Consider the following 17,976-nt stretch of genomic DNA (forward strand, 5'->3'; position numbering starts at 1 on the left):
TTGAACTGAATGCAGTGTGCAGCATCACTGTGGAGGCGAAGTGCTGTTCCTTTAGCTTACATTGAGTTTTCTGGTAAATAAATATATACAAAACGCTTTCTAAAGCCCAAACACCCATCAAAAAGTTTGCAGTCCAGCACTGCAAACAATGCACTGACTGATGTCTTATTAAAGTTTTGTTAACTCTTAGTTTTTATATTCTATAGCTCTCATCATGAAAATCTTAAATTCCATTAGTGATTTTTAATGACCTTTTCCACTGGAGGTGCCTGTGAACTTAAACCCCCAGATTCCTCTGCTCTTTCACCAGCATCGAGCCTACTTCCAGTCAGTGCTTAATTACTGTCTCTTTTTAAATCAAATGCTATCGCCTCAATTACTGACAATTGCCACATTTTGTTTTATTCTTTCATGGGATCTGAGCAAGGCCAACGTTTATTAACCATCCCTAATTATCCTTCAGAAGTTGGTGGCAAGCCCTCGCCTTGAACCATTGCAGTCCATGTGATGTAAACCCAGAGTGCTGTTAGGGAGGGAGTTCTGGGATTTTGACCTAGTGATAGTGAAGGAATGGCGATACTGTTCCAAGTCAGGATGGTGAGTAGCTTGAAGAGGAACATCTAGATGTTCTGCCCTCCTAGGTGGTAGAGGTCGCAGATTCGGAAGGAGCTTTAAAAGGAGCTTCAGTTGCTGTAGTTCCTCTTGTATGTAGCACTGTGCATTGGTGGTGGAGGGAGTGAATGTTTGAGTTGGTGATTGGGGTGCCAACTAAGTAGTCTGTTTTGTCCTGGATGGTGTTGAGCTGCATTCGCCAGACAAGTGGGGAGTATTCCATAACACTCCAGACATGTACGTTGTACATGGTGGACAGGCTTTAAGGAGTCGAGGAGGGAAATGCCTGTCTCAAAATTGCCAGTTCTCCCTGTCGATCCAATGTATCACATGAGTTTAGTGTTTCATTCAGGCCTCCAGTCTGGTAAATGGAAACCAAAATGCTTTCAGAAGGCAAAGATCCCATCTGACTCAGCAGTTTGATTTTTTTTTCCATTTAACTGGACTGTTATAAACCTGCTGGTGTAGCCTTAGCTGTAAAAGAAATTTGACAATTGTATCAGTGAATCATAGAATGGTTACAGCTCAGAAAAAGGCAATTCGGCCCATCATATCTGTGGTAGCACTCAGCAATAAACAACTCAACTGGTCCCAATCCCCTGAAATTTCCTCAAAAGCCCTGCAGTATTTTTCTCTTTGAATAGTTAATCTAATTCTCTTTTGAGGGCCTCAGTATTGAATCTGCCTCCACCTCCCGCTCTAAGGCAATGCATTCCAGATCCTAATCACACACTGCATTAAAAAGCCCTCATGTCACCATTGCTTCTTTTGTCAATAACCTTTAATCAGTCCCTGCTGGTTCTCCATCCTTCTGTCAACAGAAATATTTTCTCCCTATCTAGTCTGTCCAGACCCCTCATGATTTTGAACACCTCTATCAAATTTCCTCATACTTCTCTTTGCTCCAAGAAGAATTCTGCCAGCTTCTTCAATCTATCCATGCAATTGAAGATTTTCATCCATCAGACCATTCTTATGAATCTTTCTGCACTGTCTTAAATGTCTTCACATCCTTCCTAAAGAATGTGGGCGGCACAGTGGTTAGCACTGCTGCCTCACAGCACCAGGGACCTGGGTTTGATTCCTGGCTTGGGTCACTGTCTGTGCAGAGTTTTCACATTCTCCCCATGTCTGCGTGGGTTTCCTCTGGACTGTAGGAGGAAACCAGACATCCAAAGATGTGCGGGCTAGGTGCATTGGCCGTACTAAGTTCTCCCTCAGTGTACCCGAACAGGTGCCGGAGTGTGGCAACTTGGGGATTTTCACAGCAACTTCATTGCAGTGCTAATGTAAGTCTACTTGTGACACTAATATACTTTTTTTAAAGTGTGGTGCTCAGAACTGGACACAATACTCCGGATGAGCCAATGTTTTATCAAGGTTTATTATAAACATTATTGCTTCTGTACTTTGTGCCCCTATTTGTTATGCCCAGGATCCTGGATGCTTTATTAACAACTTCCTTGACCTGCCCTGCCATCTTCAATGATTTGTGTATATACGTCCAGATCCCTCTGCCCACCCACCCCTCCCCTCTTTAGAGTTTAATCTTTTCTTTTACATTGCCCCTCCTCATTTTTCCTACAGGAATGAATCACTTTGCACTTTTCTGCATTAAATTTAATCCTCCGCGTGTCCACCAGCCTATGTCCTTCTGACATTTATCACGATCCTCCTTACATTTCACAATATTTCCAAGTTTTGTGCCATTCGCAACCTTCGAAGTTGTGCCCTGCACACCTCTAGATCCAGATGAAGAGTCATGAGTTAAACTCAAAACACTGGGGTAAAGCTATATCTATGCAAGAGCTTGGCTGAAATGCTGGAAGTCAGTCGTGCTTCTTCGTGATGTCACATTAGAGTGGGAGGAAATGGTAGGGGTGGGGATCCAGGAATCAGAACCAAGTCTTCTTAGGCTTACAATTTGCCTCAGTGACCTGAATTCAACAACTCAGTGGAAATTGATCAAATTCAAAGATGATACCAAACTAATGGTGCAATTAATCCTGAGATGTTGAGATCCCAGTGAATTCAATGAGGAATATATCTAACCATGGACAGAAAGTAACAAAACAATATATACAAACAGTACAAAACATTTTAGAGGGTGTTAAAGTCTGGTCAATCCAGTTCTGGTCACTGAGAAAAAGAGGCATTTAAGGCCTGGAGTCCTAAGAACAAAAACAATACAGCACAGGAACAGGTCCTTCGGCCCACCAAGCTACGCTGACACAAGACTTCTTTCTAAACCAAAGATCTTTTGCCTCTATGCGGTCCGTAACCCTCTATTTCTTGCCTATTCATGTATCTGCCAAGATGCCTCTTAAACATTGCTATTGTATCTGCTTCTACTACCTTCTCTGGCAGCACATTCCTTACCACCCTCTGTGTAAAATACTTGCCTCTCACATCTCCTTTAAACTTTCCCCCTTTTACCATAAACATATATCCCCCAATAATTGACATTTCTACCCTGGGAAAAACTCTCTGACTATCCATTCTATTCAGGTTCAGGGAGCAGGCAACCCGAGGGGGTCATCAACCCAACTGTCTGTCCCTCTACTGTGGTTACATTCGTGGCCGGCTGTCCCTGGAGAGGGAGCATGCAGTGTCCAAGGGCACTATTTGATGCCTTCCATGCCTGTTGGGCACCGCAGGGGCTGGGGTGTATTATCGACCCCTGTAATCACATTTTAGTCTGATGTTTTTAAGTTTCCTTTCTGCTTTTTTTTTGTCGCGGGCAGTTCCCTTCTCTTTCGGGGCTGCCCCTTTCAATTTGACCCTCAGTTAATTTGATTTAGTTTAATCGGTTAGTCAAAAAGATTGACCATCCATTCTATCCATTGCCTCTCAGAATTTTGTAAGTTTCTATCAGGTCGCCCCTCAGCCTCGGACTTTCAAGTGAAAAGAAACCAAAAGTTTGTCCAATCTGTCTCCAATACCCATTCTGCAATGAGCCACAATGCTGATCTCTGGCAAAAGGGAACAAAGGCGTGAGCAGAGAGACCAGAATAACTCGTCTTTAAAATAAACTTGATAAACGAGTTAATTATGAAATGGTTTCATGGGGTAGATGTAGAGATGTTTCCACTTGCGGGGGGCTTCAAAAACCAGAGACCGTAAATATAAGATAATCCAATAAAGGATTCAGGAGAAACTTTGTCCAAAGAGGGGTTAGAATGTGGACCTTGGAGCAGTTGAGGTGAATGGCATGTTTGGTGCTGAAATTCCATGTAATCAGTTGCATGTAATTTCATGCAACCGATCTGATGGAGACATTCAATCTAAATGGTGTGGTTAAAATAGGTTCAGCTAATCACTTTATACCAAATTGCCGGAGGAGGCAGGAAAGACAAGTTCAAACTAACAAATGTCTGGGAGTGCTTTGCGCAAAGCATGTTTAACGCTTGAAATAGGCGGTTGCTCCGATAAAGACAAGATCCCAGAATTACTTAAGAGACTTGCAGATTTCAATGCGGGGAGACTTGGGAATCTCCCTGGAATGTACAACACAGCCCCAAATACTTTAACTTGCGACCGAATGACACTTCCAGGAGCAAATAGCTGGATCCCCAAGGTGTCGCTGTTTCTTCCGTGACCCTGGTGGAGAGGAGATATGAGGGAAGAAGGGCTCTGATGTGTGATTTACAGTCAGGACGAAGCTATCCGTCAGACTACAGAAGGTAAAGCAGCGTACCGGCGCTGAGATAGTTACATTCTGCAGGTTGAAGAAGCTACATCCTGCTGGAGCCCAACAAGTTTAAATCCAGATTTCAGAGGGATTTACAAACATGGGTTATAAGGAAACGTTTACCCTGCACTGGACAGAATTTTGGGATTATGAGACTCCCAAAGTTGTGGTGGTTAAAAACCGGACCCTGGGAATCATCTACAGAATAATCCAACTCCTCATCATATTGTATTTTGTCATGTAAGTACATCTTCAGGCTGCTACCATCGAACTTGAGGCGAGTAAATTAATTTCAAATATAAGGTTTATTTTACATCAATTTTTTTTCGCCAGCATTGAGTTCCAATGGAATAAATTAATTCATAAATTTGAGTCGAAACACTTTTTTCTCAAACTGGAGCTGTGTTACCGAACAATTTCCAAACATCAGTAATAGTGGGTGGATGTGATTTTTAGCACCGACAGGTCTTTATTCATTCTGGATTTAGCTTCGTAATCTTGAGTAAGCTTCTTGGGCTTTCAACACCAGGGAGCCCGGAGTCGGCGCTTTGATGTGTAAATAAATAGTAAGTTTCAGGGGTCCTGTAGCGCTTGTAGTTTAGAATAAACATTTGGGTTACACGGGAACTTCTAAATGTAAGTCTCAAATCCTGATTGTAACTCATCCGCTCCTGTGAACCGAGTTGACCCGCGGAATATTGGCAAAGATCAGGAGAGGAACGGGGCCCCGGTGTCACATTATTCCGGTTTTCTTACTGTTTCCCACCGCGAAAGAGACACTGACATTACCTAACCCCAGTGGGACCCGTCTTCTTGTATTTTCCAAGGATTCATTCTGTAACCGAGTTCACATGTTTGCGTCTGACGCGGCTAACACACTTGTTGCTCGTCCGATTTAACACAGAACATGTCTAATTTGGCATGTGAGGTTGTGGTGCCTAACTTTGCGGTGCCGGAACCCTAAGAAAACGTGTTCGCCACATCGTTTCTAAATATACCATATGGTTCTTATGTATTAATTATTTGAGTCCCCAATTATCCCTTAGTCAGAAACAGGAATTTATTATGGGGTACAAAGAAATGACTGACCAACTAAATACGTACTTTGGTTCTGTCTTCACAAAGGAGCCACTGATGGGGACATAAATACATAAATGTATATATATCGAAACTAGTCATTGATAGAGGACATAACTGCATGAATGTATCCATTCTATGTACAATGATGTGTTAACTGTCCATGTCCACACCTGTCTGCTTGTAACGATCGATGTCCGTATCTGTCTACTCAACTTGTAACAATGTGTTAACGGCTAATGTCCGTACTGCCTATTGTCTAAAAAGTATAAAAGATGCTCAACTACCATTGTGTAGTTGAGAAGGTAGCTGCCAAGTACTGCGGAGTACCAGTGCATTCTCCCAAAGCTTTGTCCGAAATAAAACTGTATTGTTGAACCTCCACGTCTGACTCCGAAGTGGTAAATTTCCCACAACACTTCCACACCTTCACAGCTGGGGAATGAGCGGGAGGTCATGATAGCAAGAGAAAAGATATTAATGTCAAACTAAAAACTAGCCGTGCTTCATCAAGCAGTGTTCTGCTATGTTACATTAAATCAGGAGTATAATGGTGGTGGACAGCACTGGAGCACGGTTCCAGAACCTCTTATATAATCACCGCTGGATGGGAACCTCTCTTTTGCTGATTGGCTCTCTGTTATACGCATCAATGTTTCTTTTTCCTCAATCATTTTCGACAGGGCCCCCAACAGTGTGCAGTCCATCTCCCGCGCGATGACCCTCACCCCCTCCCCTCCCTCCCAAAACAAGGATAGAATCCCCCTTGTTCTCACATTTCACCCCACCAGCCTCCGCATGCAAAGCATAATCCTCCGCCATTTTCGCCAACTCCAGCGTGATGCCACCACCAAACACATCTTCCCTTCACTCCCTCTATCAGCATTCCGCAGAGACCTTTCCCGCCGGGATAACCTAGTTCACTCCTCCACTATACCCAACACCTCTCCCGTCACTCATGGCACCTACCCATGCAATAGCAGAAGGTGTAACACCTGTCCCTTTACCTCTTCCATGCTCACCATCCAAGGTCCCAAAACACTCATTCCAGGTTAAGCAGTGTTTCAATTGCACTGCTTTCAATTTGGTCTATTGCATTCGCTGCTCCCAATGTGGTCTCCTCTATATCGGAGACCAAGCGTAGACTGGGTGATCGCTTTGCTGAGCACCTTTGGACTGTGCGCAATCAGGACCCTGACCTTCCGGTTGCTGCCATTTTAACACATGATCCAACTTCCATGCCCACATGTCTGTCCTTGGCCTGCTGCAATGTTCCAGTGAAGCTCAACGCAAACCAGAGGAACAGCATCTCATCTTCCGGCGAGGCACTTTACAGCCTTCCAGTCTCAACATTGAATTCAACAACTTCAGATGATTTGCCCCTCCCCACCTCAACCCCTTTGTTTTCATTCTATTTTATTTAAATTTTTACTGTTCTCTACCTTTTATTTCTTTATTGTCTTTCTTCATTTTTCTTCCCCCCCCCACTCTTTCCCCCTCCTTCATCCCCCTTCCCTTACCTTTTCTCCCTCCGCTTCCCCTTTTCTACATTCTACCTCTGTCCCATCTTTCCCCCTCCACCTCCCCCAACATCTTCATTTGTCACAGCTTACAGCTTCACTGCCGTTTGGCCATTCACACCCTTTATTCTCTCTGTGGACAGCTATTAGCAGTCTTTTCCTTTGGTTTCTATGGCTATGACTCATCTTTCATTCCCTCCCCCTGCAATATAAATATCCCCCACTTTCTATGTCTTTTAGCTTTGACAAAGAGTCATCTGGACTCGAAACGTCAGCTCTTTTCTCTCCTTACAGGTGCCGCCAGACCTGCTGAGATTTTCCAGAGTTTTCTCTTTTGGTTTCATAATTTATTTGTTTTTGTACTCTATGCCCCTATTTCTAAAGCCCAGGATTCAGTATAATTTTTTAACTGCTTTCTCAACCTGTCCTGCCACCTTCAATGATTTATGCACATATACACCCAGCTCCCTCTTCTCCTGCACTTTCTTTAGAATTATGCCCTTTAGTTTATGTCATCTTTCCTCATTCTTCTGACCAAAATGTATCACTTCACATTTCTTGACATTAAACTTAATCTGCCAGGTGTCCACCCATCAATCAGCCTGTCTGCATCCTCTATTCTCACAGTTCACAATACTTCCAAACCTCACATCATCTTCAAATTTTTAAACTATGCCCTCTACACCCAGGTTCTAGATTATAAATAAAAATAAAGAGAAGCAGTGATCCCTCCATATACCTTCCCCCAATCAGAAGCAAGTATTTTTGTGTAATCCATGTGTTTAATAGGCATGAATTAATTAAACTGTGGCATGATAAAATTCTAAAGACTAATGATTCAAAATACCACATTATTCAAAATAAACTGCCTACCACTATTGACATTTTTCACTTGAAAAGCAGTTTGCTGATAGAAACATAAAATATCAGAGCAGGCCATTCAGCCCTTTTAGTTCTCATTGCACATTCCCCTCTCTCAATCTATGGCCATTCAGATAGTAATCTGCCTTCCTGTTTTTGCTCCCTAAGTGGATAACACTTACCCACATTATATTACATCAACCATGAATTTGTCCACACACTCAGCCTGTCCAAATCACACAGAAGTATCTCTCCATCCCCCTCACAGCTCACCCTCCCATCCAGCTTTGGAAATTTTGGAGATATTGCATAAATCATTAATATAAACTGTGAATAGCTGGGGTCCAAGCACTGATCCCTATGGTATCCCACTGCCTGCCATTCAAAAAAAAACCTGTTTATTTCCACTCTTTGTTTCCTGTCTGCCAGCCAGTTTTCTATCCATCCCAATCCCCTGTATTTTAATTTTACATGCTAATCTCCTTTGTGGGACTTTGTCAGAAACCTTCTGAAAGTCCAAATAAACCATATCCACTGGCTCCCTCAATCAACTCAGGTACTCTGCAGTACTTGGCAGCTACCTTCTCAACTACACAATGGTAGTTGAGCATCTTTTATACTTTTTAGACAATAGGCAGTACGGACATTAGCCGTTAACGCATCGTTACAAGTTGAGTAGACTGACAGTTAACACATTGTTACAAGCAGACAGGTACAGACATGGAGAGTTAACACACCGTTACAAGCAGACAGGTACGGACATGGACAGTTAACACATCGTTACAAGCAGACAGGTACAGACATGGACAGTTAACACATCATTGTACATAGAATGGATACATTCATGAAGTTATGTCCTCTATCAATGACTGGTTTCGATATATATACATTTATGCATTTATGTCCCCATCAGTGGTTGACCTTGTTATCAAACTCATTGTTCTGGGTCTGCTCTTTATCTCAAGTCTTAAGGTGCCCCAGGTCTGACCAGTTTCCTGCAGTAATTCAGATACTGCAGGTTTTAACTCTTTGTGTAATGTCTGTGCCTCTTAATGTCCCTTCCCAGAGTCCATTTTGTGTGCCAGGTAACCATTTTAGTGTCCAAGTATCCATCACTTTAATTTCACCATAACAGAAGGATTTTTAAAACCAGCCACAAGTAAATCTCTAAATGGATTGTGGGAGCTACACATTTACAGAGTATTTTCTTTCTGACTCTGTCACTATTATAATGAAGCTTGCCGGTTGTACCTGTATCCAACTGTTAGAATTACAGAACCATAGAATCCTTATGGTGCAGAAGGAGGCTATTCGGCCTGTCGAGTCTGTACCGACTCTCCGACACAGCGTCCTACCCAAGCCTTATCCTTGAAACCCCATGTATTTACCCCACTAATCCCCACTAATGGATTGTTGGAGAAAACCGGTGCGCCCAGAGGAAACCCACACAGACACACAGTCAACCAAGGTGAGAATCAAACCTGGATTTCTGGCATTATGAGGCAGCCGTGCTAACCATTGTGCCACCGTGCCGCCCATGTTCTGGGCACCACTCCAGATTAAAGGAGCATGCTTTATTTATTCTAGAGATCTTTCCCTAGCCTGTCAATTTCCCCTGATAGAACTCAAGAGATTATAATTGACATCATTAATGTTCATTTATTTTTTGCACATTCTCCAGTACCGCTATACCTTTTTTATATTATGAAAACCACAGGCTTTATTAATAGAGGCTTTGACTATAAGAAGAAGGAGGTTATATTAAACTTCCATAAAACACTGCTTCAGCCTCAGATGGAGTATTGCTTGCCGCTCTGGGTACCAAGCTTCAGTAAAGATGTGAAGGCATTAGAGCAATTGCAGAAAAGCTTCGCAAGAATGGTTACAGAGATGAGGAACTTCCAACTACATAGACAGACTAGAGAAATTGGCACTATTTTTCTTGGAGAAGAAGCGGTTGAGAGGAGATTTAATAGATGCATTCAAAATCATGGGGGGTCTGGACTGAGTAGATGGGGGAAAACGGTTCCCATTGGTGGAAGAACTGAGAACAAGAAGGCACAGATCTAAGATAACTGGCAAAATAAACTATGGAGACACGAGGAGGAATTTTTTCACACAGTGAGTGGTTAGGTTGTGGAGTGTGTTGCCTGAGACTGTAGTGGAGGGAGGGTCAATCAAGGCATTGTGGAGGAAATTGGATTATTATTTGAAAAGCATATATGGGTAGAGTTGTGGGGAGAAGGCAGGGGTGCAGACACAATGGGGTGAATGGTCTTCTCCTGTGGTGTAACGGTTGTGTCAAGACAACAACTGTGCAAAGTACTATGTGTGTAATATAATGCCTCTGCTTTTTAATTCTGTCCTCCAGAAGTAACTCCCAGTGCTTTGCATGTCATTTTAATTGCTTACTAACTGGATTTGTATATATATTTCCCTAAAAACCTTTGCTCCTGTACCCCATTTAATGTCGGAACATCATTTTTAGTGTGATAAAACACCCCAAAGCACTTCATTGGAGTATAGGAAAAAAAGTACATTTACAACACAGAGAACATATAATCGAAGGGGTTATCTCGATCATTCCAGGCACCCTTATACGACATCATTGGAAAGGCTGAAGAAATGGTACAAATTCTTTTTAAATCTGACACCTTGTTGGTTTTAGAGAAAAATAGAAAATGCTGGAGATACTCATCAGGTTTGGCAGCATCAATGGAGAGAGAAACAGCGATGATATCTTTGATCTTTCAGCAGAACTAGAAAAAAAATAGAAACATATGAGAAAGAGGGAGTGTGGAAAAATGACAAGGGAAGGTCTGTGATAGGGTGGTGGGCAGGAGAGAAGAAATGAAAGGTTTTATAGTGAAGAGACAAGCGATGTGTTTAAAGGAGGTGTGAATGGCAGGGCTTGGGTCTTTGTCGCTCCACTCTGCATTAAGCAAGGCGTTCATTACTTTAGAACATTGATTTTACAATGGATTTGGACCCAAACGGTTGTCATGGTTTTTGATAAATGGAACACTTATTGGTGATCAGTCAATCATTGTAAATGTACAAAGGGCAATTGGCCCTCATGTTTTAGAGGTCTGATAACCTGCCGTTGAAATTATGCTGAAAAGTAACAATGCTTTGTATGTAGTTCCTTGTCTGCTAATTTAGCAGAATCATTAGCTCATTTAAATGACAGTCTCTCCTTTTAAACTAACAAAGAGGCTCCTAATGCACATGAACAGATCATTTTGACTAAACTTTTGGTCACCCTTTTCTAAGCGTTTCATTTGGCTTAGCACCTGTTTTTCCCACAATTCTATAAAGTGCTGAGGTGTGGTCCCTAATTTTGAGGTGTCAAATAAATGCAAGGTGCTGGTAACTCATGCATTTGGTAAAATACATAAGAATTACATAAAAGTACAGCACAGAAACAAATCACTCAGCCCAATCAATCCACATCAGTGTTTAATTTCATACAAGTAGCAGTTCTAACTCTCCTATGTTCGCCTTGTTCACCAATCCCTATATTCCCTTTCTCTATATTCCCTTTCATTCAACCACTAATCTAACCAATTGTTAAATTTAATGTGGGCCAGAATTTCACACAAGTTTATAAGTGGGTGGAGGGCCGAGTGGCCTCCTTCTGCATTGTAGGGATTCTGTGATCCTATGATTCTAAGTACAGTTGTGTGGCTATTTGTGTTGGTTTCAGCATGAGTAACAATTTATTGCATAATCATCGAACTGATTTCAATGTGAAATAAAAACAGAACGTCCTGGAAATGAGTCAGTCTGATTCTTCTCCAGATTTTTTCTTGTTTAACAACAGTCATATTGAACTCAGAAGGTTAATCCTGTTTCACTCTGGTCAGATGCTGCCAGACCTGCTGAGCTTTTCCAGCGTTTTCTGTTTTTATTTCAGATTTCCAGCATCTGCAGTATTTTGCTTTTGTTTTAGTTTCGATTTCAATGTGAGTTTGTGTTAGCAAAGGGCGAGGAGAAGTAACACCAAACTGAAAACAACATGGGTGAGAAGTTGACTGCGCTGCACCTGCAATGCGTTGGTCCAAGTCTTGCTCTAAATGAGGTCTGAACCATGTCTAAACTGAAATAGATTCAATGCCAGCAGGGCAAACAAGGACCATGTGGTTATTGTGCTCAGTTGTACTATTTGTTAGAGACTGGGTCAAAAACTCCAAGGTATTTTATGAAGTTCGCCTAGATCCCAACTTTTACATTTGATTTTGGCATTGGTGAGCATAAGGTGTTTCACTCCAGGTACGATTCAAGTGACCCACGAGGAAGCTTTTATCAAAACAAATTTTGCTTAAGAAAACAGTTAGAATATACCAAAAAAACTAACATAATTTTTACCAATTAAAATACTTAAACATGACAAAGTATCATTCTTAGCTAGTAATCTTTATAGTTCTAATCTAAAGCAATATCCCCATAGACACACACTCTTCTTCAGAAATAGTTAGCACAAAAAACAAGGATGCTCACTTGGTGCTAGATTTCTAGCCTTTTAACATTTCTGGACAGAGATCCAGACAGCAGTTTTCAGAGAAGGATATATCCTCAAACTGCAAAACCTCAGAGAAGTAAACCTGGTCACTGGCAGCTCCCAGTCTCCAGACTTCAGAGACTGAAAAGGGCACCTCTCTCTCTGCAGCTTCCAAGACAGCAACTAAGCTTGAATTCCCTGCATAAGCTTTGATCCACCTAGTCATATGATCTTACCTGTCAATCAACCTTATCAAGCCCTACTCTGCAAAACCCCAGGGGAACCACTAAAAACAACAGAACAGCACTAGGCCAGATTAAAATAAACATTCTATCAATTAGAAGTAATAATTGCTGCAGTAACAATACAGGATGCCGGTTATAGACAGAACAGCACTGATAATACAAAAAACTGCTAAACCAGATTCTGCATGAGAATCATGACTAAAATACATCCCTTAAAGGTACAGTATCAGGACAGTTGTAGAAAAGCAAAATGATGGTTGTGTGGAAGGAAAGGCAAGGAGAGATTGCTACCATCAGCCCCCTAGTGGCTTGCACCTTTTCTGATAGTTGAAAGATGTGACAGGACAGTCAATTCTCTGAGACAAGGACAAGTGAAGACCTCTTTTGAAGATGTTAATAGTAGCCAGTGTCAGGTTAATTTAGCGGAAGCTTGTGATTTAACAACCATGAGAGAAAGAAGAAATAGCCTGTGTGCTAGGTTAACTCTCAAGTTAATCATTCTTGTTTCTGATTGGTGCAGATATGTTTTCATCATCCAGAAGGCATACCAGGAAAGAGAGAGTGCTCCAGAGAGTTCTGTCATCACCAAGATGAAAGGAATTGGAATTTCAAATTCCTCCATGGGAATAAAAATATGGGATGTTGCGGAATATGTCAATCCACCAGAGGTGAGGACTGGAGGGTATTCGTTCAGCTGAAGATACTTGGTCTTGGGTTGCTAGCAACTCTTGGGCTTTTTTTTCAACTGTCCATTCTTCATATGTCAGTTAGATACTTCATCCTAGAAAGGTATTGAGAAAGTTAAGGCCAAGTAGAATACTGGCCTCTGTGGATGTAAATTTTACAGCAGAGTCGCTGATCAGGAGCAGGATTCTGGGATGAGTTTTCTTCTCTGCATAGCCCAGGGACACTGGGCCAAATCTAATGCACTCCCCAATGGCAAGTTTGGTGGAAAGGGTTAATTTAATCAGATTCATTTAGATTTAATCAGGGTGGTAGGAAGGTCCATCGAGGGTCTTTCCACCCACTGCTAATTGAGTCCTTTAAACAGGCATTTGATATCCACTTAAAGACCTCAAACCATCGCCGCTGGTATTCACTCAGTGGTGGGTGGGGAATTTGCCATCAGGAAGCCCAAAAAACAAACTGTCTCAAAGGCACTCGGTGTGTGATCCAGACACCTGGCATCAGGAAGGGGGAGTCTGCTGAGAACCAACCCCTTTCCCTGTTGCCAACCCTCCTCCTGCCATCACTCACTTGTGCCTAGGTCTATCGACAATCCTGGGCTTTGATTGGGTCTAAAACCACCATTTCCCAATGGCACTGCCCAGCAATGAGGTGCTGCCAGTCTCTAATTGGCTGGAAGCTCTTGGTGGATGGTACTACTACCCCCGGGATCCTTAATCCCGAGGAAGGCCTGCCCCTTTCCCAAAAGGAAGTGAAATGGGGCGCCTGTTGTCTTTCTGGCTGGCTGGCGAGATCTAGCCTGTTATCTCCATTAAACACTGCCCACTGTGACCCAACTACAATCGCACAAGCACAATTCAACTGAGATCAACTTTCACTCTTTGGAATTCTTTGATCATTTTTAATGTGAAGGATTTGGATAAACATGTACATTTAAAGAAATTGAGAATGTGCATTTATGCAGCACTTTCCAAGACCTCAGGATATCCCTAAGCACTTTACAGTTAATTAAAGGCTTTTATGGTCACTCTTTTAACATGGAAGGCAGGTCAGCCAATTTAAATTTAATATTTTGAAGCAAAACATGGAAGTTTGCAAAAAATGGCCAAAATGCTGATTAATACCTCCTTCTGTGCTGTAAGTTTCAATGATTCAACACGAGCCAAAATAAAGCTCCCATGTGATTGGCACCCCATCCACCAACTTAAATGTTCACTTCCCCCACTACAATGGTAGCAGCGTATATTATATGCACTGCCACAACTCCCCAAGCTTCCTCCGAAAGCCTCTTCCAAACCTGCGACTTCTAACACCTGGATGGACAAGGGCAGCAGATACAAGGGAACACCACTTGCAAGCTCCCTCCAAGCCATACACCATCCTGACTGGGAAATATATCACTGACACTGGGCTAGGAAGCTGGAACTCTCACCTTCCCAACAACACCATGGGTGTACCTACTGCACATGGACTGCAATGATTCTTGAGGGCGATTAGGGATGGGCAGCGAATGGTGGCCTTGTCAGTGACACTTGCATCCCAAGACAGAATAAAAAAGAATTTGGCTCAGAAAGTAACAAACCCTTCATACTTTGCGGCTGGAATTTTCCGGCCATTCTACGCTGGCGGGATTCTCTGGTCCTGCTGGCAGCACAACCCTGCCTGCGGGTTTCCCGCTAGTGTGGGGTGACGTCAGTGGGAATTCCCATTGACAGCGGCGAGTCCAGAGAATCCCGCCGCTAGCAAACAACCCGCCACCTCCCACTAGTGGGAAACACGCAGCAGTGTGGCCAGAGAATCTTGCCCATTGGCCGAACTCTACCATCTTCCCGCCATGAAATCGGAGCGGGTGAGGATCCGACAACGGAAATCTCTGTTGACCACGGGTGGGAATTTCCAGTCTTGCCCGAGCAAGGCCGTAAAATCCCGCCCATTGTGTTTGTCGGTCGCTGTTTCCAGGTGTTTAGTGGTGACTGTTTGAGCAAAGGAACGTAAGAGATAGGAACTGATATATTAAAGAAATCAGAAGGAGTCTGCAAGGGTGAACTGTAACCAAGTTAGAACAAGAAAGCTGAAAGGTTGTTGAGAGCAATTTTGTTTTGGGAAATGTAGTGAGTTTGTTATTTTATATTATTACATGAAGATGTTGCGTGGATTGAACTAAGTGACTTTGATCACAGCTGTCACTCTATATACTCAGTCCAAGCCTCCTTTAACCTGTCCGCTTGCACAGTGTTACAATTGGGCCCACTCCTGACTGCAGTAACCATTCAGTACTGGATTGAAAGGCTAGCCTGGATTGTGTGCTCGTGTGGGGTAAGCCACCACCTATACTGGGAAATTTAACAGGAAGTTTTTATGTGCTGGTTTGTACTTTTCCTGAGTTGTGAGGGCAGTTTTGTGGCAACGGATCTCCCACCATCCACACAGCCCCTCACACCACTCCAGTTTCCAAAATCTTAATTTAACAGAGGAAATAGGTTTGAGGATATTGCTTCCATCGCCTGCATGGGAATGAGCTAACTGCCTCCCACCTCTCCTGATGGATTACCTGTGACATCCAAACTGCTCTCATCGAACTCTTAATTCTTCCCAACCAACTTGGGCTGATGACTGTATCTCTCTCCTTTCATTCTAGGGGCGAGATGTTTTCAGCATTACTGTGCGAACTATAACGACCCCATTTCAGAGACTGCACACCTGTCCTGAGGTAAGGCTGGAGGTTCACCAGACTAATTAGCCTCAGAATTTCCCGTCACGGAAGGGTGTAGGTGTCGGCTACTCTCCCTTATCTCTGGTGATAGAATAGCCAATAGTGAGTCAGGTCACCAATGGACACAAACCCTGGATCACAACAAGAGGAATTTCACGACCATTACTCGGGGTTCTGTGCAGATTGTAGCAGTGTTGATGTAAGAGTGACAGGTCCTGACAGCCAGCACGTACAGCAAACTAACAACATCGCTTTCTCCTCCTTCATAAATTGCTCACTTATAGAAACATAGAATGTTGTTGTACAAAAATGGATCAATTGGTCCACCAAAACTTCACCAGCTTTCTCTATGTGAGATCTAATTGAATCCCACTCTCTGCCTCACTTGCCATAAATTTTAATATTCCACTGTTTTTTAAAGCAACTATCTAATCTTCCTTAAAAATGCTTTATATATTGTGTAACAACAGCTGTTTGCAGTATTGTAACTGCCCTCTGTCTAACTGGTTTTTAGTTTCTCCTTACAGGTATCTCCACATTATTTTTATAATTATAGTAAATTTACACCATCTCATTACCACCACTGACCAGTGGAATCAACCCTTCATCATCACAACCATTAAGACTCTTGAAGACCTGATCAATATGTGAATTGCTCCTTGGGAGGGTCGGCTTGGATAGGATGGGTCAAATGGCCTCCTTATGTGCTGTAATGATCCTACCTTGTTCATCCGGCAGTAACGATACTCCAGTAGGAAGCAATAAAAGAACTAACTTCACAAAGTGAATAAAAGAAAAGGTTTAATAAAGAAACTTCATCACACCATCACTTGGGCTATGCCCTCGGCCATAAAGGCTCCCCATAATCCCCATCTGCTTTCTATTTATACCGGGTCAACTGACCACCATATCATTTTGCCATTGGTTACATTGTCTACCTGATCAGTTGACCCTCACAGCATGTTACCATTGGTTATAACAATTCTCACTCCTGTACCTCAGCACTAGTGAAAAACATCATCGATCCTCAAGCTTCATGTTGTAATTAACATTCTTTATCTCTGGTAACATCGGGCAATCTAAGCAATAGCTTTCCAATGGTGTGTACATCCTTCCTATCATTAATGCACAGACCTGTATTCAATACTCCAATTTCAGATTAAGATCTTTTACAACTAGGGGTTAAAAAAGGGGCGGCATGGACAAGTTGGGCCGAAGGGCCTGTTTCCAAGCTGTAAACCTCTATGACTCTAATTCCAACATCACCTCCTTGTTTTGCATTCAAGGTGGCACCAAGAATTTTACTTACCCACCACACTCCGCTCAAGGCAGTCATAAATCACTCCAGATATGAGTGGGACAGCTCATTAATGCATTTATTAGTATACAACGCCATTAAAGAGCAAGTTAGAAGTTTGCCCACATTCCTTGTGTGGTTAATTCTCAGTCTAATTGGTTTTGATGAAGGATCCCTAACCTGCCTTATCTTTTATTGATGCTTTAATTTACAGCACTTTCAGTTTTTATTTCAAATATGTCACTTCTTTTTATATCTTGTAATTGGATGTTACAGAATCCTAATTTAGTAGAACCAAACATCAGTCCAAGAATTGTAATTTAATTATGCTTTATTGACAAGCTCTGAGTCCCCAGTTTAAAAGTGTTTTATTTAATAAAAAGTACTTACTTCTGTATTAAATTCTTCCCTAGAGTGCCAATGTTCCTGGATCTAAATGCACATCTGACTTAGATTGTATGGCTGGAGAGATGGAATTGCTTGGAAATGGTACAGTATGAACAGACAAGGCTGAGGAAGGGTTGGCTGGGGGTGCAAAGACAGGGGTAACAGGAAGTGGGATGAGCTACACAATCATTACTTATGCCATGAAACAGTTTTCCCATCCACTACTATCAGTCTCTGCTCAGCGACTCTGCGCTGTCGTGTGTCGTGAAGGCAGAGACTGATAGCCAAGTTCCGCACATATGAGGACGGCCTCAACCGGGATCTTGGGTTCATGTCAGACTATCTGTAACCCCCACAACTTGCCTGGGCTTGCAAAATCTCACTA

General features: G+C 42.5%; 1 protein-coding gene across 3 annotated transcripts in view; it reads left to right on the plus strand.

The window, feature by feature from the left end:
• The first annotated feature begins 4,197 nt into the window (after positions 1–4,197).
• Positions 4,198–17,976, plus strand: part of p2rx2 (purinergic receptor P2X, ligand-gated ion channel, 2) — a 61,867-nt gene continuing 48,088 nt past the window's right edge. Inside the window, exons 1-4 of one of the 3 annotated variants that reach the window (XM_078227359.1) lie at positions 4,198–4,295; positions 13,028–13,175; positions 15,833–15,904; positions 17,618–17,693. In XM_078227359.1, coding sequence (XP_078083485.1) covers positions 4,249–4,295; positions 13,028–13,175; positions 15,833–15,904; positions 17,618–17,693 — 343 coding nt within the window. In that variant the 5' untranslated portion in view covers positions 4,198–4,248. Of the gene's footprint in view, positions 4,544–13,027; positions 13,176–15,832; positions 15,905–17,617; positions 17,694–17,976 lie in introns of all 3 variants that reach the window. The other 2 variants (XM_078227357.1, XM_078227358.1) reach the window with 2 other exon arrangements.

Source organism: Mustelus asterias, chromosome 13 (assembly GCF_964213995.1).
Source record: "Mustelus asterias chromosome 13, sMusAst1.hap1.1, whole genome shotgun sequence".
Taxonomy (NCBI): Eukaryota; Metazoa; Chordata; class Chondrichthyes; order Carcharhiniformes; family Triakidae; genus Mustelus; species Mustelus asterias.